At 46.8% G+C, this 25,447-nt stretch overlaps 1 protein-coding gene across 1 annotated transcript; it reads right to left on the reverse strand.

Annotated features, from left to right (window-relative positions):
- Window positions 1–1,541: 1,541 nt before the first annotated feature.
- LOC142312832 (uncharacterized) lies at window positions 1,542–24,341 on the reverse strand. Its single transcript, XM_075351817.1, has 4 exons — window positions 24,260–24,341; window positions 19,841–19,938; window positions 18,177–18,267; window positions 1,542–5,299 (listed from the first exon to the last, which is right to left on the reverse strand). Exons 1-4 carry the CDS (start codon window positions 24,339–24,341, stop codon window positions 4,047–4,049), a joined length of 1,524 nt encoding a protein of 507 aa, XP_075207932.1. The 3' UTR covers window positions 1,542–4,046.
- Between the last annotated feature and the right edge of the window lie 1,106 nt (window positions 24,342–25,447).

A 25,447-nucleotide genomic window follows, 5' to 3' on the forward strand; every position in this document is an offset into this window, starting at 1 on the left:
GGGTTCTTGTGGAAGACATAGTTATAGGAGATATATTTTTGTCATTGTTATGAACGTTGTACACCTACTCACTATGAGCCCTGCCAATCAGCTCCAAAGTAAAATCGGTTGATGGATTACAATATACATCATATTTCACCGTAAAATTGTGATAGGAAATATGTAATTAAAATCTTCCACATGGGACCTCCAGGGTCGAAGATATCATAAAAGTTGGGGATCCCATAATTTTCTAAAGACTGGAGCCACATCCCATGACCAGCCTCATCTGAGGTCATCAGGGGCAGGTATGTGGGAATGACTGTTCTTGCCTTTGTTCAATGACGGAAGATATACTTGTTTGTAGGACTCTCCCATATTTCAACCAGAGTACTTTCCTCCAAAAAGAGAATTATGCCATTCCAGTGACCACAGGTCAAGTATGTTTCTTTTGTTTATCCTTTTTATTTTATGTAACTTTATAGACTGTATTGTTTTCTCTCCTTTGTTTATAAAAATATACAAAAGATATTATACTGCCTACTTTTCTCAATGAAATATAGGACATGCAGTACCTTTGTTCCTCTTGCTCTATAAACTGCATCCCTGAAGCCTCATTACCAGCAATGGGTGTCCAATCGGCCTGTATTATCAGTTGATAGTCGCAGCTAGTTTTTCTTGGGTTATTGTGGAGCTTGGCAGTGAATGTACCGAGATATGTGTTCCATGTATTGAAATCGGGTTTATATATGTTATATATTCACTGTGAAAGCACCCAATAATCAGCACAGTAGTGAAAGCAGCCGTCACCTAATTTATCAATCATCAGCCAGTTGCGTATTGTCCTGTTGATTGGAGACAGCAGAATGCTGTTTGTGGCAGGGAACATTACTACATAATGACGGGGGGGGGGGGGGGGGGTCGATACGTATTTCTTATAACATTTAGAACACTATAAAAACCCATACATCTGAGAAACATGCAGGGAGGAAGTACAGGTCCAAATGTTGCACCTGTGCCCATCGGCATTAAGTTGCTCCACTGATCTCACCCCTCAAATTATTTATATGCAAATATAGTTCTTAGGCCTCATTGAGACTTCCATGTTGCATAAACATGTTCTATCAGTGTTCTTCATGGTTACATGTAATCATTGTAGTCTATAAGGCTGTTTGCATGTTCGTGCAAAACTCACAGAGACATGTTCTTTTTTTTTCTTCAGGGTAATGGATGTAAACTGCCAATACGAGGCTATGGTCCTGAAGTATAAAACCAGTTCATAATTCACTGTTCCTTAGCACAAATCGGCTACAAGAGTAATTACCAGTGCTGGTGCCATTGGTGACTCCACTATGTAGTTGTTATGGTTGCTGTGGCTCTGGAGACTATGTTCGGATATCTTGCTACTGCACATGTGCAAGCGCTGGAGCCTAAGTCCTATCTTGGAGCCATTGCACATGTGCGGGTGACATCATCGCTGACACGAGGTCACATGTCTCTGACACCTTCTAAGCTGATTGGCCGCTGGTCATGTGCTTGTGACACGTGGTCACATGTCTCTGACACCTTCTATGCCGATTGGTCGCTGGTCATGTGCTTGTGACGCTTTGCTCGGTGATAGGCCAGCATGGCGTCATTGCTGTTGTTCTGGCAGCGGATTGGCTCTGGTGTCCTCCATCTTGGATGAGGCACAGAGTCTATATAAGACCCGGACGCACGCCGCCCGGCGCTCAGTCCTCTAGGTTCATGCATGAGAGTAGACGCTCTGTGCACGTCCCTCTAGGCATCTCTCTATGCTAGGTGAGCGCTACCGGCAGTGTAGCGTTCTTGTACATTACAGCTTCGGCTGTGGTCCGTATCCTTACATCTTAGTGGAGCGGACATAGGCAGGTGCCTGAGGCACATAATCCGGCTGGGCCTTGTGTTTCTACTCGTAGGTGGACGTTGCCGCTAGGGTAAAATTCCTGATACTGCGTCAGGCAGTTGTTCGTATCTTCGCACACTAGGGGAGCGAACATAGGTAGGAGCTTTGTGTGGCTTGTGCTGCTGTCCGTCTCTTTTGCACCACTAGTAGAGCGGACCTAGGCAGGTGCCATATCTAGTGGTTCGTGTCCTCGCACACTAGTGGAGCGAAAGCAGGTAGGAGCTTTGTGCGGCTTAAGCTGCTGTCCGTCTCCTGGCACCACTAGACGAACGGACCTAGGTAGGTGCCATTTCACACTCACTGCTTTTGTCTCTGTGATCATTAACAGAGACTATACCACACACCCTTCGAGTAAGGGAGGAATTGCTTTATTTCCTAACTATATGCCTCTGTGAGTTTAACAGAGGTATTGCACTCTGCACTTGTGCTACTACTATTTACAGCGGCACACTTATATACTCTTCCTCACTCATTAACCTATCCCCTTTACGTTAATGCTAAATACGGTAGTCGCTGTGACTTTAACAGTACACGCCGTGATTGGCTCTAGTGTCACTGAGACGTATCAGTGTCAGTACTGCTTCCGTAGTACAAGATAGCCCTTATCCTCTGCCATAGTCTGCAGCAGAGACTTTGCACGGTGGACCCTGACTGTCTGATTATAAAAATCAAAGGGATATCAGACAGCCCCCGTAACAGTAGTGGTCCCATATTTTCAGCATCTGTGAAAAGCAATCCTGTTTCCATTGGTCAACATCCCTGCATTTCAATTCTTGCCAAATTTCTGAAGTTCATAAGGCCAAACAATACTAAATGGGTGTCTCTAACGAGGTGCCCATTCAGCATATAGGTAAATTATTTAATTCTTTTTGGAGTTTTTTGACAACAGATGTTTATTGATATTTGTAGATATTTCTTAATCATCATTTAGTGCATTAGGAGGAACCTGTCAGCTTCCCTAAGGTCCCCAAACTCCCAATAGTATACCCTTTCTAATAAGCCCATTGTCTTGTCTTACTGATTTCTGCATATTCCAAAAATTATTTTTCTAATATAACTTCAGTGATTATACTCTACTTCATGGGTGACTAGTTGTGGGGGCTTTTTTTCCCCCAAACTAGTCATCTTACTAATCATGTCATCACATCCCTGTGAGCATACGGACATAATTTGTGAGAGCATCATCACCGCTGGCTCTTTCCAAATCCCTGCTTCCTTGACAATGCGCAGTAAGCCAAGCGTATGCATTTCGACTTCAAAGGCATATTGCATTTGCCCAGAAAGTCAGCGGTCACAGTTGGCTAAGTCTTGCACCATTGCGGCCTCTCTGGGCAAGTGCAGTGTTGCCAATTAAGCCGCAGTACTTAAACCAGGTTACTGCACATTGCCAGGGTGGCAGAGATTTACAGAGAGTCAACAGTGGTGCCACTATTGCAAGTTATGTTACTCAAACGCACAGGGGCATGATAACAGGTGAAAACAATGTCCCCCTGCATGGTCATCCACTAACTAGCATATCACCACTACTACAGTTTTAAAAACAATTTTTAGCAAAAATTATTAACACAGTAAAATTAACCTATTAGAAAGGATATAAAGGTAGCAATAAATACATGGTAGTGGTTTGAGGGCCTATGGGAGCTTAGAGGTTGCTTTTAAATTGCTTTTTATTTCTCTTTTACCACATATGACTTTACCCTTTTGATTTTTGTACCTTGTAATATTTGTTAATAACAAAGAAATGTTCTCTGATGTGTAAAAAAAAAAAAAAAAGATTTTTCGTTAAAACATTTCCCTCACTCTAAACATGAAAAGGTTTTAAATTTAGTGTGAATAATCTGATGTCTTAGAAGATTTGATTTAGCTGCATAATATTTCCCACATTGGGGGCATGAAAATGGCTTCTCCCCTGTGTGACTTCTATGATGTGTAACAAGATTTGCTTTCTTTGGAAAATATTTTGCACATTCTGAAGATGAAAAATTATTGTCCTGTATGAATTTTCAAATGTTTAACAAGATTTGTCCTCTCATAAAAATGTACCAAACTCTGAATTTCAAAATGGCTATTTTCCTGTTTTCTGATGTTTACAAGCATCAGATTTCTGAGAACATTTCACACATTTTAGATATAAAAATAGGTTCTACTTTTTGTGAATTCGCTGATGTCTAACAAGAGTTGATTTGACTGTAAAACATTTCTCACATTCCGAACATGAAAATGGCTTCTCCCCTGTGTGATTTCTTTGATGTGTAATAAGATGTGATTTCTGATTAAAAAATTTCCCACATTCTAAACATGAAAATGGTGTATCCCCTGTGTGAATTCTCTGATGTATAATAAGTTTTGAAATCTGTACAAAACATTTCCCACATTCTGGACATGAAAATAACGTCTGTCCTGTGTGAATTCTCTGATGTCTAATAAGAGTTGATTTCTCTGTAAAACAGTTCCCACATTCTGAACATGAAAATTGCTTCTCATCTGTGTGAATTCTTAAATGTGTAACAAGATGTGGTTTCTGATTAAAACATTTCCCACATTTGAAACATGAAAATGGCTTCTCCCCTGTGTGAATTCTCTGATGCGTAACAAGATTTGATTTCTTGGGAAAATATTTCCCACATTCTGAACATGAAAATGCATTTTCCCCTGTATGACTTCTCAAATGCGTAACAAGATATTTTTTCTCATTAAAATTTTTTCCACACTCTGGGCATGAAAATGGCTTCTTCCCTGCATGAGTTTTCTGATGTTTAGCAAAATCAGATTTCTGAGAAAACCATTTTCCACATTCTGGACATGAAAATAACTTTTCTTCTGTGTGAATTCTCTGATGTCTAACAAGAGTTGATTTGTCTGTAAAACATTTCCCACATTTTAAACAAGAAAATGGCTTCTCCCCTGTGTGAATTCTCAAATGTGTAACAAGGCTTGGTTTTTGATTAAAACATTTACCACATTCTGAACATGAAAATGGCTTCTCCCCTGTGTGATTTCTAAGATGTGTAACGAGACTTATTTTTTGATTAAAACATTTCCCACATTCTAAACATGAAAATGGCTTCTCCCCTGTGTGATTTCTCAGATGTGTAACAAGACTTGATTTTTGATTAAAATATTTCCCACAATGTGAACATAAAAAGGGCTTGTTTTGTTTTTGAGCTTCATCATGTTTACCATCCCTTCTGTTCATTTTAATTTGCTTAAAAGTCTGTGATGAATCAGTAGAAAGAAACTGTTGAAAAGTATCACATGATAGATCTTTGCTGTGTAGGACTGGAGGTACATCATGGATAATGGCATGCTCTTCATTTGTATCTGATGTGACACTATAATCATCTGCTTCAATGCCTGAAAAAATTATATGTTCCTCTAAGCCCCTCGTACAGTCATCTGCCAAAAATGAAACCATTGTTATTATTTAAAATCACAAATATTTTAGAACATTTCTAACTTAAAATATAAATACTGTACAATTTGTAGTAACATTTTATTTTCAACTAAATAAGACGTTGTACCATAGCTTAAAGCACCACTCCAGAATATTTTTTTTATTGCACTGCTGGAGTGGTGCTTTAAATCTAAGACCTCTGACCCCTGTCTCCTATTGACCCTCAGACAGCTTCATCCTTTGACCACTACTCCTGTTGGTCTCCAGCGATTAGTGACCTTCCGGCAGCTTCAGTATTTCATGGAGTGTATCGGAGGTCACAAATCAATACAAATTTATGAAAGCCTTGTACTTGCTCTCATAGACTTTTACTGAGGGCTTATGACATAACTTTAGACTTCTGGCCAGTCAGAAGCCATAGTCACAAATGGTCTAGTAGGACCGGAATGGCGCCGAAAAAGCATGCAAACGCTGAAGGTTGAGTATAATACTGGACGCAGGGGCCTTACATTTAAAGCACCATTCCAGACCTGGCGTAGTGCTTTCAACTGACCTTGGCTTGCTTCCTGTTTCATTCCCTGCTTAGACTTCAGGGTATGATCTAAGTATCTTTTGACCTAGTTATACTCATAATGTGAATGCTATTGTGACGCCCTGGCAAAGCCAGGTTGTCACAGAAAGAGTTAATCCTCCTTGGTAACCTGATCCCACACCAGTGCAGCAGGACAAACCACCTCCCCCAGTGTGAGAGCAAAACAGAGCAGGAGGGGCGGGGCTGGAGCAGAGTGTGTGGAGAGAGAGAGAGGAGAGGAGCCCGGAGTTGTAGCTCCCGGGCTGCTACAAAAGCGTGCTCCAAAAGGGCCGAGACAGGCTGTTAGTGAGGAAGGGGCCAGAGGTAGCCGGGGCAGGGTAGCGGCCCGCCGGTACCAGGGGTGACCCGGATCACTGCAGGGGAGTGGACTCCCCGTTCCCGGCTGAGGACAAAGAGAAAGAGTGGAGAAAGAGGCACCTGGCTGCAGGGAAAGAACAGTGGCTGCTGCACCATGTGTGGGACACTAACACCCTCCGTACCGAAGGCTGCAGACTCCGGCAGTTTCTGGTTAATTCCTGACTCTGTGTGAATTTTCGTGCAAAGCGAACTGTGAGTAACAACATCCCTCGGTCCAACTGGACGCACAGCTCTCAGACCGTCTCCATCTCCTCCCTGCACCACCTCACCGGGGTCCCGGGACAACAACACCCTACCCGTGGAGGGAAATCACCACCTTGCTGCCCACCACCATCCCCGGGATCCATTAACCGGCAGTGGCGGTGCTCCGTTACCTCACCGCACACCACGGGTGGCGTCACGGACAATCTCCCTTACCTAATCCCCTTCTTACTGTGGAGCTTGGAATCACAGACCGGGTCACGCCACCGTGATACCCACAGAAGTGACCCCGTGGCCCGGATCTGAGTGCCCCTTATCCCGGGGCGACACATTTGGCGTCATGAACAGGATCGAACCCATCCACTTACCGGTGGAAGTGCGCCTTGTCCCGTCCGTCAGTGGCGTCCCGCTGAGGAGAAATCCCGAAGTTTGCCATTTTAGCCGCCATTTTAGGCGCCAAAAACAACAGCTTGGCGCCTTCTTCCCCGAGCAGCGGGTGCGAAAAAGAGGCTCCGCCCCCTGAAAACGTGGGCGGAAGCGAAGCTCCAGAGGACCGGAAGCGAAAGGAAAACTTTAAAAAGTTGCTAGAAGGACTGCTCCCGAGTACCAAGGGGAAGCAGTAGGGAGGAACTGCAGTTCATGTGACCAGAACTGAAAAGGCAGGGACGCCAGGACTTTGCCTAATGCCGTTCCTGGAGAAGCAGTAGCCGCAACCCCGACGACATCTCACCCGGCTCCGGCAGTCCGCCCGGCCGCAGCGGTGATGACGTCGGCTCCGACAGTCCGCCCGGCCGCAACGGTGATGGCGCCGGCCCCGGCAGTCCGCCCGGCTACGACAGACGACACTAGACCGGAAGTGTGCCCTAGATGCGGCGCCAGCCGCTCCCAGGTACCCCGTCCCGGCTGTGGAGCAGCCAGAGTGCACCTGCAAAGAGGAGGGGCAGGCCACTGAGCGATGGGGCCCTCGGCAGATAGCGAGGCCAGTTGTAGCCGGCACCGAGGGCATCCGAGTGGGCCTGGCTCCTGAGCAGGAGGCAGAGCACGGAACCCGTGCCCCGTACTAGGAGTGGCGGCAGCAGCAGCAGTGGTAGCGGAGCATGGACGGCTACCCGCAAGTTTAAAGTTGACTGTTTTATGGACTGTCACCCCTGTTCGGCGTCCTCAGGTTCAGGAGGAGGCCATCTGCACAGCAGGTGGGGGGGGGTGGCAGGATATTTAGAGTTTAAGAAAACGTACCTCCCGATGTGGGAAGATCTATGATTGTAATGTGTTGATTTTTCCTTTTTTCCAGTTCAATAAATGTTGGTGCCCAGACATCCCAAGGACGGGCTGTGTTTTACCAAGGGGGTGTGTGACGCCCTGGAAAAGCCAGGTTGTTACAGAAAGAGTTAATCCGCCTTGGTAACCTGATCCCACACCAGTGCAGCAGGACAAACCACCTCCCCCAGTGTGAGAGCAAAACAGAGCAGGAGGGGAGGGGCTGGAGCAGAGTGTGTGGAGAGAGAGAGGAGAGGAGCCTGGAGTTGTAGCTCCCGGGCTGCTACAGAAGCGTGCTTCAAAAGGGCCGAGACAGGCTGTTAGTGAGGAAGGGGCCAGAGGTAGCCGGGGCAGGATAGCGGCCAGTCGGTACCAGGGGTGACCCGGATCACTGCAGGGGAGTGGACTCCCCGTTCCCGGCTGAGGAGAAAGAGAAAGAGTGGAGAAAGAGGCACCTGGCTGCAGGGAAAGAACAGTGGCTGCTGCACCGTGTGTGGGACACTAACACCCTCCGTATCGAAGGCTGCGGACTGCGGCAGTTTCTGGTTAATTCCTGACTCTGTGTGAATTTTCGTGCAAAGCGAACTGTGAGTAACAACATCCCCGGTCCAACCGGACGCAGAGCTCTCAGACCGTCTCCATCTCCTCCCTGCACCACCTCACCGGGGTCCCGGGACAACAACACTCTACCCGTGGAGGGAAATCACCACCTTGCTGCCCACCACCATCCCCGGGATCCATTAACCGGCAGCGGCGGTGCTCCGTTACCTCACCACACACCACGGGGGGCGTCACGGACAATCTCCCTTACCTAATCCCCTTCTTACTGTGGAGCCTAGGATCACAGACCGGGTCACGCCACCGTGATACCCACAGAAGTGACCCCGTGGCCCGGATCTGAGTACCCCTTATCCCGGGGCGACACACTATCAGTAAGTGACTAATTCTTTAAGTTAGCAGGGGACTCCTTGCAATGATGCCCAAATTCCTGTTAAGGTTTGAATACCAGAGAGCCCTATCCACTGTCCGTTTTGGTCTGCACTGAGCTCGCTGCGCTTTTTCTTACCTTAAAGGGAACTTGTCACCAGATTTTTACCTATTAAACTAAAATTCTCTCCTTCTGAAGCTCCTGGGCTGCATGCTATGAAGGTGCACCTTGGTCCTGACTCCCCTTCCAGACCCCAAAAATAACTTTATAAAACTTGGCCCTTAGGTATGCTAATTACCTTGGTTGGCCAGATGGACGTGCTCATTTTCTGCTCCTTTCCCCCTCCTGCTGCTGATCTCCGTCCTCCTTCCTTGATTGACCAGATGACGCCCTCAGTCATCCTCCTTGTCGCATTTTCAAATCTCGTGTCTGTGCAGTTAGGTCTGCTCGCGCAGGCGCAGTTCGCTCTGCCATATCGTGGGCAGAACAGAAAACAGCTGCCCTCGCTCGCGCCGGTGAGCTAAATGTGCAGGCGCAAAACTATGGGCGGGTACGAGCATGGCGCTGGTGAGGTCATGCACAGCGCAGACCTCACCAGCGCCATGCTCTTACCCGCCCATAATGTTGCGCCTGCGCATTAGACTCACCGGCGCGTACTAGGGCAGCTATATTTTCTGCTCTGCCCGCGATATGGCAGAGCGAACTGCGCCTGCGCAAGCAGACCTAACTGCACAGGTGGGAGATTTGAAAATGCGCCGAAAAGGATGACTGAGGGCGTCATCTCGTCAATCAAGGAAGGAGGACGGCGATCAGCGGCAGGAGGGGATAAAGGAGCAGAAAATGAGCCCGCCCATCTGGCCAACCAAGGGAATTAGCATACCTAAGGGCCAAGTTTTATACAGTTATTTTTGGGGTTTGGAAGAGGAGTCAGAGCCAAGGTGCACCTTCATAGAATGCAGCTCAGGAACTGCAGAAGGTGATTCTTTTAGTTTAATAGGTAAAAATCTGGTGACAGGGTCCCTTTAATTGGAAGCATAATAAAAAATGCTAATTGGCCGATAACATTAAGGTGGATCATATGCAATGTGTCGCGGATCAATTTCATGGATTCTCTGAGCAGGAGCATGAAATGACCAAACACATTTAGACTTTTTAAGTTTACTTTTATACTGCAGCTTTAGCACCAACGCCTGCACCTGAAGTCAAGGTAAATTTATCTTATCGGTTTTCTGGAGACTAGCAATACACTTGTGCTTTCCTGTCAATGTTGTTAAGGGTATTTCGGGTCCTGTCCTCTGGCTCTGAACAAAAAGATGTTAGACTTAGTATTTCTTCATTGCCGGAGGATCCTCAGATATAGGCATTTTTTTCTTCCTCATGAGTCTGCAGAGTTGTCATCTCTGGTAATGATTAGCCTCTTCCTAAGGCCGGGGCCAGACGGGGACTAATGCGATCCTCGCATGACACTCGGTTCACGCTGGCAGCACAGCAAGAGCCGAGTGTCATGCGAGTGTCACTGTGACTGAGGTACGATCATGCAATCGGATCTCAGCTGCAGGGAGTGGGCCGGCACTGAGGAGGGGCGGGCCAGCGCTGAGGAGGGGCGGGCCAGTACGGAGGAGGAGAGGGAGGAATTTATCTCCCTCTCTCCTCCGTAGCCGGCTATTGCCATTCTCGCCCTGCACTCGCGGTACACCGGTGTACCAGCGAGTGCAATGCGATCTTTCTCTCGCCCCATAGACTTGAATGGGTGCGAGAGAAAAAGTCTCAGATTACAATCTCAGCATGCTGCGATTGTTTTCTCAGACAGATTAGGGCCGAGAAAATAATCGCTCATGGGTGCTGGCACATAAGGTAATATTGGTCCGAGTGGAATGCATTGTTTCGCTCCGATTTTCATGCCGTGTGTCTTAGGCCTAACAAGGCCCATTTTTATTTTTCCATTTTTATTGTATTTTCCCCGTTTTGAAAGAGTTGAACGTTATATTTCCATAGACATAGAAGTACGGGGGTGTTTTTGTAAGGTGAGTTATAGTTTTGTTTGATACCTTTCGCTTATCATAAAATGTGCTGAAAAACTGGGAACAAAATTCCAAGCAGGGTGAAATGTTACAAAAAAAACCTCTAGTTTTCTGATACGGTATTCAGTGGATAGTAAAAAGAACCTCAGAACATAGTCGTCTCCCTTTGACAGGCTAAGGCTCTGAGTCTCTTATTACCATCTGAGACTCTACACATTAAATGTTTTTTTTTTCCTTTTGGCAAATGATTGCTTGCTCTCAATGAGAGAAACAAAATTATAATCTTGTATTTGTGATACCTTTCCTTTTGGCATGCATGAGGTTAATGTCATTTTTCTTGCTAGTAGCAAGCTCATTACCCCAGTTCAGGTATTTCCTCTGATAACCACTCCCAACCTGGATAAATACCCTCTGCTCCCACCAGCGGGTGCTGGTTACTCAAAATTCATTCTGGACCTTAGTCTTGAGCAGAAAGGAGTTTGCTGCCACCGCTGTTGCTGCAACTACTGTCGTCTTCAGTTGTTTGGTGTGGCTGTACCTTGTTGTTTAGTTATCTTCTCCTTACCTTATTTACCCCTATACACTTTCTTATATCCCCCTGGTGTTTGTTTTCGGGGTACGTGAGTTTTGTTGTCCCCCCAGTCTGTGTTGTTTGTCGGTGGGGTTTTGTGACTACTGTCCCTGCCCGATCCTTGGGTGGTGGGTGTGGAGGGTGTTACATCAGGGTCTTGGACAGGCGATAGGGACATGCTGGGGGCCCAGACTTCACTACCATCGAGTGTACCTCTGGGTTGAGGGTCAACTCAGGGTCCTACCTAGTCTAAGGGCCAGTTTAGGGGTCCCTATCCAGTCACATCATGGTCACCAGCGTGACACATGGGTTTTAAGGCCAGTCCAGATATGGCTATATCAACCTTAAAAAGCGTGTCTTATATTTTAGTGGTTTTAAAAAATATTCAGAACATTGAAGAAATCAGCTTGTGTCAACTTTTTTTGAAACTTGTAGCATTTTATTTTTCCTTTGATAGAGCTGTATGAGAGCCTACTTTATAAATGGTGATTATTTTAGATCGTATTGGCACCAATTTGTGAAAGCTACCAAAGTTTTAAACTCTTTTTATTGCATTTTATTAAAGACATGTGGTAAAGGAAAAATGGCAGCTGTTGATAGTTTCCAACTTTACAGCTCTTTCATATAGGTATGTTGAAAGATCTAATTTTTATGGACATTGTAATAATTACTTTTTTAATTATTTGAGGAAAAGGGAGTGATTTAGAATAAAAATATTTAATTCTATACTTAATTACATTTATTAATATATTCTCCATAAGAACATGTACCTGTGATTAAATGATTATTTTCGCTATATATAGAAAATCATTCTTCTCTTATGCCCAGACATAGACTGTAAGGACCAAAATGGTAGTAATGATGACTTTCAGTAGGCACCCGAGGCTTTAGCAACCCATCGACACCCCAAGAGTGTGTATTGAGGAAGACAGGTGACTCAAAATGCCCCGCTCCAATTGGAACCATTGACATACTGTTGTCAGGTTGACAGTGGCTTCTAAATTGTTAAACAGCGGCAACCCTGGCACACACTGTAAACACGTTTTCTCCAACGCTGCTCCAGGAGTGCCGAACGTCTGGAGAAAATCTAATCTGGCTGAAGATTTCAGCCATTATATGTTTACTAGAAGGTGGCCCGATTCTACGCATCGGGTATTCTAGAATTTACGTATTGTGTAGTTCATGTATGATTTTTGTTATATATATAGATGTTGTTGTGTGTAGTTACCAAGTGTTTGTGTAGGGCGCTGTACATGTTCTGAGTGTCGCGGGGGGTGAGAGCGGTGTTGTATGTGTGTTGCGTGTGTTGCGTTGTTTGTGGAGCGCTGTGTGTCTGTAGCGTTGTGTGTGTGTGTGTGTTGTGCGGTTTGTGTGTGTGTGGTGTGTTTTGGGGGGAGGTATGTTTTGAGCAATGTGTGTGTTGTGCAGTATGTGCGTATATTTGTGTGTGCAGCGTTGCCTGTGTGTGTGGGTGTCTGTGTAGGGCGTTGTTTGTGATTCCTAGTGTGTGTGTGTTGTGCAGTGCGCGTGTGTGTGTGTGTTGGGGGGAGGTGTGCACCTCCCATCGTGCTCCATCCCCCATGCTGCGCACCCCCCATCGTGCTGCATCCCCCATGCTGCGCACTCCCAAACGTGCTCCATCCGCCATGCTGCGCACTCCCAAACGTGGTCCATCCGCCATGCTGCGCACTCCCAAACGTGCTCCATCCGCCATACTGCGCACTCCCCATCGTGCTGCATCCCCCATGCTGCGCACTCCCAAACGTGCTCCATCCGCCATGCTGCGCACTCCCCATCGTGCTCTATCCGCCATGCTGCACACTCCCAAACGTGCTCCATCCGCCATGCTGCGCACTCCCAAACGTGCTCCATCCGCCATGCTGCGCACCCCCTATCATGCTCCATCCGCCATGCTGCGCACTCCCAAACGTGCTCCACCCGCCATGCTGCGCACTCCCAAACGTGCTCCATCCGCCATGCTGCGCACTCCCAAACGTGCTCCATCCGCCATGCTGCGCACTCCCAAACGTGGTCCATCCGCCATGCTGCGCACTCCCAAACGTGCTCCATCCGCCATGCTGCGCACTCCCAAACGTGCTCCATCCGCCATACTGCGCACTCCCCATCGTGCACCATCCGGCATGCTGCGCACTCCCAAACGTGCTCCATCCGCCATGCTGCGCACTCCCAAACGTGCTCCATCCGCCATGCTGCGCACTCCCAAACGTGCTCCATCCGCCATGCTGCGCACTCCCAAACGTGCTCCATCCGCCATGCTGCGCGCTCCCAAACGTGGTCCATCCGCCATGCTGCGCACTCCCAAACGTGCTCCATCCGCCATGCTGCGCACTCCGAAACGTGCTCCATCCGCCATACTGCGCACTCCCAAACGTGCTCCATCCGCCATACTGCGCACTCCCCATCGTGCACCATCCGGCATGCTGCGCACTCCCAAACATGCTCCATCCGTCATGCTGCGCACTCCCAAACGTGCTCCATCCGTCATGCTGCGCACTCCCAAACGTGCTCCATCCGCCATGCTGCGCACCCCCCATCATGCTCCATCCGCTTAGGAGTGCGCAGCATGCCGGATGGTGCACGATGGGGAGTGCGCAGTATGGCGGATGGAGCACGTTTGGGAGTGCGCAGCATGGCGGATGGAGCACGTTTGGGAGTGCGCAGCATGGCGGATGGAGCACGTTTGGGAGTGCGCAGCATGGCGGATGGACCACGTTTGGGAGTGCGCAGCATGGCGGATGGACCACGTTTGGGAGTGCGCAGCATGGCGGATGGACCACGTTTGGGAGTGCGCAGCATGGCGGATGCAGCACGATGGGGAGTGCGTAGTATGGCGGATGGAGCACGTTTGCTCAGCCTCTCTCCTTCCAGCCTCCCTGAGCATCAGCCCCCCCCCTCCCAGCCTTCTCCAAGATCAGCCTCTCTGCTCCCAGCCTCCTCCAGCACGCCGTGCTCCTCTGCCGACACTCACCCACACCCGATCGCATCCACTCACCCACACAACCGATCGCATCCACTCACCCACACAACCGATCGCATCCACTCACACACACAACCGATCGCATCCACTCACACACACAACCGATCGCATCCACTCACACACACACCCGATCGCATACACTCACACACACACCCGATCGCATACACTCACACACACCCGATCGCATCCACTCACCCACACAACCGATCGCATCCACTCACACACACAACCGATCGCATCCACTCACACACACACCCGATCGCATACACTCACACACACAGACACTGACCATATTGCACATACGCGCTGATACTCACAACATCCGGGGATATCACATGCTTCTGGCCATGTGATCCTCCCGGCAGGTCCTGGAAGCTCACAACAGCACAGTATCGCTGCCGAGAAGCAAGCGATATCCCAGGATGTTGTGAGTATGTGGATGCGATGTGATGTGTGTATGTGTGAGTGTGATCTGATTTGTGTGTGTGTGCTGTTATGTTATGTATGTTCTGCAGCTGCAGGACCTTGATGTGTGGATGCGATGTGATGTGTGTGTGAGTGTGAGCCGGTGTACACTGGTAACTATGATACACATCGGGTAACTAAGGGACCTTAGTTACCCGATGTGTATAATGGTTACCAGCTTTCACGGCCTCCGTTAAGATCCCAGCATCGCAAGGTTATGTCTGGCGCTGCCGGGATCCTGACGGAGCCGGTGTAGAAGCAAGCGATATCCCAGCATGTTGTGAGTGTGTGGATGTGATGTGTGAGAGTGAGTGTGAGAGTGAGTGTGATCTGATGTGTGTGTACTCACCTGGGAATCGGAGCCCCGTGTCAGTTGGGCCACAGCGAGCGTGCATTGCGTGAGGGGGAGGGGCCTGCAGAGAGCCGGGGCGAGAGGCCAATCCGTGTGGGGGGGCGGGGCCATGGCGAGCCCAGCGGCCAATCAGCTTTGTGTCACCGTAAGGACACAATTTCGGAGCATGACAGACAGACAGACAGACAGATAGACAGATAGACAGACAGACAGACAGAATAAGGCAATTATATATATAGATGCTTAAAACATACAACTCTGCCCTTCACCTCTCCAGAAAAGCTTACTTCAAACACCTTCATCACTTCACTATCCAACAATCTAAAATGACTGATTGACACTTTTCATGCCCTCCTCGTTCCAAGAGTGCAGGCCCCAACCACCAAGCTCAGCGCGGACAATCTGACCAGTTATTTCAAAGAAAAAATTGACCATATCCAAAAGGAATTTTTTGACCAATCTACTAATATTATGCATTATCTTCCCTCCTGCATTTCATCTACAGTAGCTCATTTTCTGTTTTCTAACCAGTCATAGAAGAAGTTACCAGGGTCCTTGAATCTTCGCACCGTCCTGCCTACACCAAAGACCCTATTCCCTCACATCTCCTTCAGTCCCTTTCCCCGGCTGTCACCATTCTCCATTCTCCTAACTAAAATATTTAACCTCTCTTTCTCTCCCATCTGGTATTGTTCCCTCCTGCTTCAAACATGCCAGCATACACATTATTTAAAAAACATCCCTGGACCAAAACTGCACTGATAACTACAGACCTGTCTCTAATTTCCCCTTCATCTCCAAACTCTGGAACGCTTGGTCCAGACCCATTTAATCAGCTATCTTTGAGATAACTCTCTTCTTGACCCTTTACAATCCGGTTTCCGCTCCTTACACTCTACTGAAACTGCTCTTACTAAAGTCTCTAATGATCAACTAACAGCTAAATCTAATGGTCACTACTCCCTGCTGATGCTCCTGGATCTCTCTGCAGTATTCAACACTTTGGATCACCAGATCCTCCTCATTATAGGGCCCCACTATAGGGCTTAGGGACACCACTCTCTTGGTTTTCCTCCTACTTCTTTGATCTCTCCCTCATTGTATCTTTTGTGGGCTCCTCTTCCCCGCTCTGTCGGGGTTCCTCAGAGTTCAGTTCTAGGCCCCCTCCTTTTCTCTCTATATACCGCCCCTATTGGACAAGCAATCAGTAGATTTGGTTTTCAGTACCATCTATATGCTGATGAAACCCAATTATACACAGACTACTGACATCACCCCTACAATATTACAAAATACCAGTGATTCTGTGTCCGCTGTCTCTAGCATCATGCCCTTCCTCTATCTAAAACTGAATCTGTCAAAAACTGAACTCCTCATGTTTCCTCCCTCCCCCAATCTTCCCAAGCCCAATATTACCATTTCTGTGTGTAGTTCTACAATTACTCCCCAGCAGCATGCCCACTGTCTTGGGGTTACATTTGACTCAGATCTCTCTTTTAATCCCAACATTCGTTCACTCGCTCGTTCAAGTCATCTCCACCTCAAAAACATCTCTAGAATTCAACCTTTTCTTACCGTTGACTTTGCAAAAAATCTTACTGTCACTCTTATTCATTCTTGTCTGGACTATTGCAACTCTCTGCTAATCAGTCTCCCTCTTACTAAACTCCCCCCTCTCCAATCCATCCTGAATGTAGCAGCCAGGATCATATTCGTTTCCAACCACTACAGTGATGCCTCCACCCTGTGCCAGTCATTGCACTGGTTACCCATCCGCTACAGAGTCCATTATAAACTTATCACTCTAACCCACAAAGCTCTTCATACTTCCGCACCGTCCTACATCTCCCTCATCTCTGTCTATCACCCTATCTGTGCCCTCCATTCTGCAAATTTCCCAAGACTAAAATCTTCAATAATAAGAACATTTCCCTTTTGTCTCCAAGACTTCTCGAGAACTGCACAAAGTCTTTGGAATGCACTACCGAGAACAATTGGAATTACTCCCAATACCCACAGTTTTAAGCATGCCCTAAAAATGCATTTCTTTAGTCCTTATAAAAATTTCTTCAAAATCTCATCCCTTGTATCATCTGTTTACACATCCTCCATGCACTTAATAGCCCTCTGTATCTGTACTTGTGCACATGCAGCATTATTTAAATATCCCATTTATTAAACTGATGCCGGACCATACAATATAAGAACTTTTTACTATCTACCTTTTGTGTCTCCCCTATTTCTTCATAGATTGTAAGCTTAAGAGCAGGACTCTCACTCCTCTTGATAACTGTTGAATTGTGTTACTCTGTAATGTCTGATATCGTCTGTACATGTCCCCTCTGAATTGTAAAAATAATAATAATTATTATTATTCAGCACAGCTGCTCATTATCACAGGCAGGCACTGGCTGTACAACACAGCAGGCATCCACAGTATAAGGAGCAGGCTTAGCTTCTAAGCTTGCTCTATAGATACACTCCAGGCATCCATACATGTACATAGGATGTCAGGAAGGGGATGATAGTGATAGATAGATAGATAGATAGATAGATAGATAGATAGATAGAGGGATAGATAGATAGAGGGATAGACAGATAGATATATAGAGGGATAGATAGATAGATAGATAGAGGGATAGATAGATAGAGGGATAGATAGATATATAGAGGGATAGATAGATAGATAGAGGGATAGATAGAGGGATAGATAGATAGATAGAGAGATAGAGAGATAGAGAGATAGATAGATAGATAGATAGATAGATAGATAGATAGATCAAAGTGGAGAAAGTAAAATTCTATCATTGTATCAGGTTGGACACTTAGTGGGAGTTTATTACTCGGAGTTCAGATGGTGAATTCACAGTGGAATGATTCTGGCATCTGAAGTCAATTTCTTCGAAACCTGTCAGATCCAGAAGAAATTCATGTTCCATTACCTGACTCTCTGGAGACTGCCATGCATTTACTCTGACTGGATAGACTATTGTGTAAACGTAGCTCTCTTTTGCCATCCAACCCAGCAGCATTCACATTTCTTTGCCAAAATTTCCTGCCTAACCAGCTCTGTACAATTGTACCAGCAAGTGGTTGAATATTCTGTGACTTCTTTGTATTAAGTGGCCATTACATACCTGTGCAGTTATCTGTAGGAATCTCCTCTTTACACCCCTCATCACCCCTGCCATATGTCCCTGTAGTATTAATATGGGTCAGATCTTCACCCTGAAACAAATAATGTAAAAGTCACAGAGAGATGGAGAAGTCGCGTGTAATCTAACCTGTCAGGTCCTGATTCTAACCAGCAGTCTCCATAACTGGAAAATAGGGAGAAGGTCCACACAACATCTAATGTCTATGATCAGCTTTATCCTGACATCTCCACCAAGCATAAACCATACACTGAATGGTCACATTATTATAAAAAAAACTATCCAGTAGCTTGTTGGACCTCCGTAGACATCAGAACCTCAGGTTTTTATTGTTATTGGCTTTCCTTAGAGTTAAAATCAATCAGCAGGAATATATGCTGTAAAGAAAGGATTGTTTTTAGCAGAACCATGTGGCATTGTCTTTTTAACACAGTAAGCAGCTGTCATGAAGAGATGAATTTGATAGGCCAAAATGCTTAGGTAACCTCTTTTGTCCGACCATCCATCCACAGGTATCAGAGGACCCAGGATGTGCCAGGAAAACATTCCCAGATTATTAGGGGTACTTTGCACACTACGACATCGCAGGTGCGATGTCGGTGGGGTCAAATCGAAAGTGACGCACATCCAGTGTCGCTGTCGACATCGGAGTATGTGAATCATTTTTACTACGATTAACGAGCGCATAAGCGTCGAAATCGTATGATCGGTGTAGCATCGGTCATTTCCATAATTTTGGAAGGACCGATGTTACGATGTTGTTCCACGTTCCTGCGGCAGCACACATCGCTGTGTATGAAGTCGCAGGAGCGAGGAACATCGCCTTACCTGTGTCCCGGCTGCAATGAGGAAGGAAGGAGGTGGGCGGGATGTTTACGTCCCGCTCATCTCCGCCCCTCAGCTTCTATTGGCCGCCTGCCGTGTGACGTCGCTGTGACGCCGCACGACCCGCCCCCTTAGGAAGGAGGCGGTTCGCCGGCCAGAGCGACGTCGCAGGGCAGGCGAGTGCATGTGAAGCTGCCGTAGCGATAATTTTTGCTACGGCAGCTATCACAAGATATCACGCTCGACATCGCAACATCAGCATGCAATGTCGTAGTGTGCAAAGTACCCCTTAGTCCACCTCCAACAGACTTAAATGTTCATATCACTTCAATTTTCTAATCTTATACCAATTCATTGACTGTACATCACCTGTTCTTCAGAACAATTCTTGAAAGTTTATTGTTATTTACATCTACACGATGCCCTTTCATTAGATGTTTTTCCTCAACCACAACATACTCTGTTCACTCCCATTACCACTGTGTATATAAATCTCAACCTGAAATACAGGTCCTGACACTACCAACTATGAATGACCCTAGCCTCATTCAAAGTTGTTTAGATTGTCCAAGTTTCCCATTCTAATGTGAAGTCACACTGAAAACTGATTACTTCAATTTATTCTGCGCTCAGTGGTCACTCGTATAATTTCTATTCAGGAAAGTTATAGTCATAAAAGTGACGGTGTCTGTAATACATTGACTATATCCACCAGTAATATTCAGTGTATAATACTGGTGGATAAAACAAAACGGAGCACTAAATCTTCACAGCCGTCTACACATCATAGGGAGATTTCATGACACCTTCTCTCCATCTACCTGATCATCCTGAGGAACATCTGGATTTTCTTGTTTACAGTCCTGTGGAAGAAGAGGACGGGGACATCTCTCTGGTGTTGTCCTCTCACTGGATAGAACTGTAGGAAACACACACAAGGAGTGAATTCATTCTTTACATACAGATAATTATAGGCCGTGTGTATTTAGTCCTGTCTATTACCTGGTGATGTGAGGGGCTGGGGAACTTCCATCATGACGTCCTTGTACAGATCTTTGTGTCCTTCTAAATACTCCCACTCCTCCATGGAGAAATAGATGGTGACATCCTGACACCTTATAGGAACCTGACACATACAATGATACCGTCATCCCCCGATCCCTTCATAGCGTTACTGTATAATGTCCCAGCATTCCCAGCAGTGTCACCTCTCCAGTCAGCAGCTCAATCATCTTGTAGGTGAGTTCTAGGATCTTCTGGTCATTGATGTCCTCATGTATCAGGGGGTGAGGTGGAGGCCCCGTGATTGGGCTCAGGGGTCTTCCCCATCCCTCAGACACAGGGTCCTGACAGCGCTCACTAGAGGTCTTCTTCACTACTGTGTAATCCTGGTTATGGAGAGACACATTAATAAACCTCACTACAGACATTTCCAGAGTCCTCACCTCTCCAGTTCTGTCCATCTGTTATTCCCATAGATAAGAATGATGTAATGTGACGTCATCAGAATCTCTCACCTCTCCAGTAAGCCGGAAGAGGATCTCTAGGGTGAGGTGTAATATCCTCTCCGCCATCTTGTCCCTGTCCCTATCCATCCTTGATGGGTCAGTCAGGAGAATTCTCTTATACAGAAGATCTGAGAGGATCCGATATTGTAGGGACCTGAATGGGGAGAAGATGCCGATGTAACATCAGAAAGATCCCATGTAAGAAATCTCCGGAGCTGTTACCGGCTTCACATGATCACTACATCCAGTCCTGGCCCCGTCCTGCCCCCGGTATAACACACAATCCAACTATAATCACACACAGATTTATCATGGGCTCAGCACTGAGGGGGTTAATGCGCCCAGTAATGGGGAATCTCCACATACCTCCTCCTGCAGAGCCCCACACTGGATATATGGCTGCTCTGTGCTTACAGGACCTGTGATGATGTCACATGGAGGGGAGGAGTCAGGGGTCACATGATCAGCTCCTCAGTGTGTGCAGGACTCTGCTGTGCTGGATGAGGGGAAGTTCATGTGTGGGGTCAGGAGGGATGGACAGTGTGGATGTAGCAGAGTTGTGTGTGTATGATGTGCACAGAGCAGTTCTCTGATGTTTCAACAAACTCCTATGTGTCAGGAGACAATTAAAGGGGTTATCCGGCTTCTTTTGACTCTTTTTCATTATTACCCTATTGGGCTACATTGGGGCAGGTAAGTAGATAGAGACCACTTACCTGCCCTGCTGTCAGCCCCTCTCCCCCGGCTCAGAGTGGTCATGTGACCGCTCCTGCCGCGATTTTGCTGCTTCCGGTCATTTCATGTCAACATGGGCAGGACCATGTTGACATGCAAATCTGGAACAGCATGTCGCCTCCCTGCTGGGCAGCTTCAGTGCGATGAGCCCCGCCTCCCTTCCCTGCACCTTCCCACACATTCCCCCACACCCCTTACTCTCCCCGCAACCTCCCCCTGCACTGCTGTGGGGTCCGTGACCTGGGGGAGGGGCCTGGTGGCGCCTGCCGTGGTGGCAGCGCCAGCACCGGGCCCCTGCTCAGGATCGTACATTCAAATGTACCGGCATCACAGATGCCGGTACATTTGAAAGCGCTGATGAGAGGGAGCGCAGCACTGCTTCTCATCACTGTCCTGCTGTCTGTGTCTGACAGATCAGGACAGCGGTGACGTCACTACTGTGCTGATATGTCCAGAGCACAGACAGCGGACGAACGTGCAGGAGCGGCGGGGACCGAGGATGGGTGAGTATGTATTCCCTACATGTGTTCCCTATGGGGGTAGGGGGTCGGTACAGAGCGCTGTGTGTGTATGTGCATGTGTGTGGTGCAGAGCCTGATGTGCGTGTGTGCGTGTGCGGTTCAGAGCCATATGTGTGCGGTACAGAGCCATATGTGTGCGTGTGCGGTGCAGAGTCCGATGTGCGTGTGCGGTGCAGAGTCCGATGTGCGTGTGCGGTGCAGAGTCCGATGTGCGTGTGCGGTGCAGAGTCCGATGTGCTTGTGCGGTGCAGAGTCCGATGTGCGGTGCAGAGCCATATGTGCGTGTGCGGTGCAGTCCGATGTGCGTGTGCGGTGCAGAGTCCGATGTGCGTGTGCGGTGCAGAGTCATATGTGCGTGTGCGGTGCAGAAACATATGTGCGTGTGGGGTGCAGAGCCCGATGTGGTGTGGGGTGCAGAGCCCGATGTGGTGTGGGGTGCAGAGCCCGATGTGGGGCTGTTATTTGCAATGCTGTAGTGATACCAGGTCAGGTGCTGGGGAAGAATACTGACATGGAATGTGTGTGCAGGGGGCGGGCAGAGGGCGGGGCTGGACAGTGAGGGCAGGCAGGGGGCGAGCCTGGACACTGAGGCCGGGCGGTGCCAGCTCTGACTGGGAGGTTTAGCACAGGAAGTGGTCAGTTTGCTGGAGCTGAATGTAAACAGAGCGCTGCAGAGAATAAAGGGTGAATTCAAGAGGAACAAAAGTTAGAAAACAAAAAATAACAATGTAGGGGTGTTTTATATGACAATACAGCACAGATTAGCTTACCAAAAATTTTTGAGTTTATGTCGGACAACCCCTTTAACTAACTTTTATAAATTGTGATTAAACCGTTATTCTCCAGACCAATATTCTTAAAGGGTTGGTCCAAAGGCAAAACTACATTTCATTTAAATCCCTGTTTATTTGATGCTGCAATCTAAGCCATTTTCTATTATACTTGTAATAAAAATTCTCTGCCTTTCCGTAGCTACACTATTTAACTACTATTTTTTTTTTCTATTTCCTGTCTCATGATGATTCGCTTGAGAATCCAAGTGCACACTGGGATGCTGAAAGAGTCCTCAGAGCGGGGGCAGAGTTGTAATCACTGTCTCAGCTTTTGCCCCCTTTCTGAAACGGAGCATCATCATAATGCTCATTTTAGGGGCTAGTCTGTCCCTCTTTGTCTACCTACTGCCACACCATGACCAGACCACATATTACCACCACAGTCACTGAATAGTACCACATACAAGAGAGAAATATACACACAGTGGGCAAAATAACTATTTGATTCACTGTCAATTTTGCAAGTTTTCTTCCCAGAAAGAATTCTTCTTGCAAGGCCACTCTTTAGTTGTCTTTGCTGTGTGTTTGTGGTCATTGTCATTCTGGAAGACCCAGCCACAACCCATCTTCAATTCTCTTACTGATGGAAGGAGGTTGTTGGCCAAAATCTTGCGATGCATGACCCTATCCATCATCTCTTTAATACAATGCAGTTATCCTGTCTCCTTTGCAGAAAACCACCCCCAAAGTATGATGTTTCCACCACAATGCTTCATAGTTGGGCCACTGTTTTTGGGGTTGTACTCATTATTCTTCTTCCTCCAAACACGGCAAGTAGAATTGAAAAGGCAGGTGTGAGCAAGGAGACCTACAAACATGGCTCAGATACTGCAGTTCTGTCAGGATGAATGGGCCCAAATTCCTACTAACTATTGTGAGAAGCTTGTGGAAGGATATCCAAAATGTTTAATAACATTCTTTGCTAAGCAAAAAAAAACCCCAAAACCCTTTTTTTTGTACAACAAACTTTATTGTAGAAGTACACTATTAACCTTTTACCTCTCATGTGACTTACCCTCCGTCCCACTGTTCTGGCTTTATTTGAATATCTCTTGTATTTTCATGCATTTGTACCAGTTTTTTTTTGTACATCTGGTGTCCTAAGGAAAAAGTCATTAGGACTTTAAAACATGTAGACCAGGGGTCCCCAACCTGTGGCTCGGGAGCCACATGTGGTTCACTGGCCCATCATGTGTGGCTCGTGGTGGTCTTCAGATTTAGTACACTAGCACCAGATCTAGCAAACAGCTATGAAGAGCAAGTCTCCAGATGGGGACTTTTTTGAGTAGCCCCACATAGAACAGCAGATCAGAAAGGGGAGTATGGTTGGTACTCCTGGAACTAGGTATAGTGCCTCGGTGTTATCTCTGTGGAAAAGCTTTTGCTGTCACACCAGTAATGGGGACTGTAAGTATCACTACTATGAGGGGTCCAGGAGCTGGATGTAGCTCGAGACCCTCTCTCAGAGCTGAATGTGGCTACCGACCCTTTTTCAGATCTAAATGTGGCTCTCAAGGTCAGAAAGGTTGGGGACCTCTGGTGTAAACAATAAAAAAACCCTTTCTATCTTCATATTGTGGACTATGACTGGAACTGTCAGCACCGCAGAGAAACCTGCCCTTGTTTTAATTCCTGGAAAGTACCTGAAGGGTTAACAAACTTCCTAAATATGGTTCTGAATACCTTGAAGGGTGCAGTTTTTAAAATTTGGTCACTTTTGGGCATGTTTTGACATTTATGCCCCTACATGTCACTTCAAATGTGACGTGGTCCCAAATAAAATAGGATTTATAAAATTTGTTGAAAAAAATAAAAAAATTGATGCTAAACTGTTAAGGGTGCTTTACACGCTGCGACATCGCTAACAATATATCGTCGGGGTCACGTCGTTAGTGACGCACATCCGGCGCCGTTAGCGTCATTGCAGCGTGTGACACCAAGGAGTGACGATGAACGATCGGAAAAACGTCAAAAATCGTTGATCGTTGACACATCGCTCCTTTTAATAATATCGTTGCTGCTGCAGGTACGATGATGTTCGTCGTTCCTGCGGCACCACACATCGCTATGTGTGACACCGCAGGAACGACGAACATCTCCTTACCTGCATCCACCGGCAATGAGGAATGAAGGAGGTGGGCGGGATCTTCCGCCCGCTCATCTCCGCCCCTCCGCTTCTATTGGACGGCTGCCATCTGACGTCGCTGTGACGCCGCATGAACCGCCCCCCTTAAAAAGGAGGCGGTTTCCCGGCCAGAGCGACGTCGCGGGGAAGATAAGTCCGTGTGACGGGTGTAAGTGATGTTGTGCACCATGGGCAGCGATTTGCCCATATCGCACAACCGACGGGGGCAGGTACACTCACTAGCGATATCGATATCGCAGCGTGTAAAGTACCCTTTAACCTTTCTATATTTCTAAGAAAATAAAATGAAATAATGCTGATGTAAAATAGATGTGTTGGAAGTGTTAGTTGTTGATTATTTTAGTGATATGAATGTCTTGTTTTACAGGCATAAAAATTCAAAAATTTCATCAAATTTCCATTATTTTCAGAAATGCAAATCATATCGACCTAAATTTACCACTTACATGAAGTACAATGTGTCACGAAAAAAAAAACAATCTCAGAACCACTAGAATGTTGAAATATTCCATAGTTATTACCACATAAAATTACACTGGTCAAAAGTGAAAAATTTGGGGTGGTCAGCAGTTTTAAAACAGACTTCGATGGTACAGGATTAATTTGTGAAGTTTACTTCTCCTTGACCATGCCAAGTAACTTTTGTTTGGGGGTGAGTGGTTCATACTTTTACTTTGGATTCCCA

The sequence above is a fragment of the Anomaloglossus baeobatrachus genome, chromosome 5, assembly GCF_048569485.1.
Source record: "Anomaloglossus baeobatrachus isolate aAnoBae1 chromosome 5, aAnoBae1.hap1, whole genome shotgun sequence".
Lineage (NCBI taxonomy): Eukaryota > Metazoa > Chordata > Amphibia > Anura > Aromobatidae > Anomaloglossus > Anomaloglossus baeobatrachus.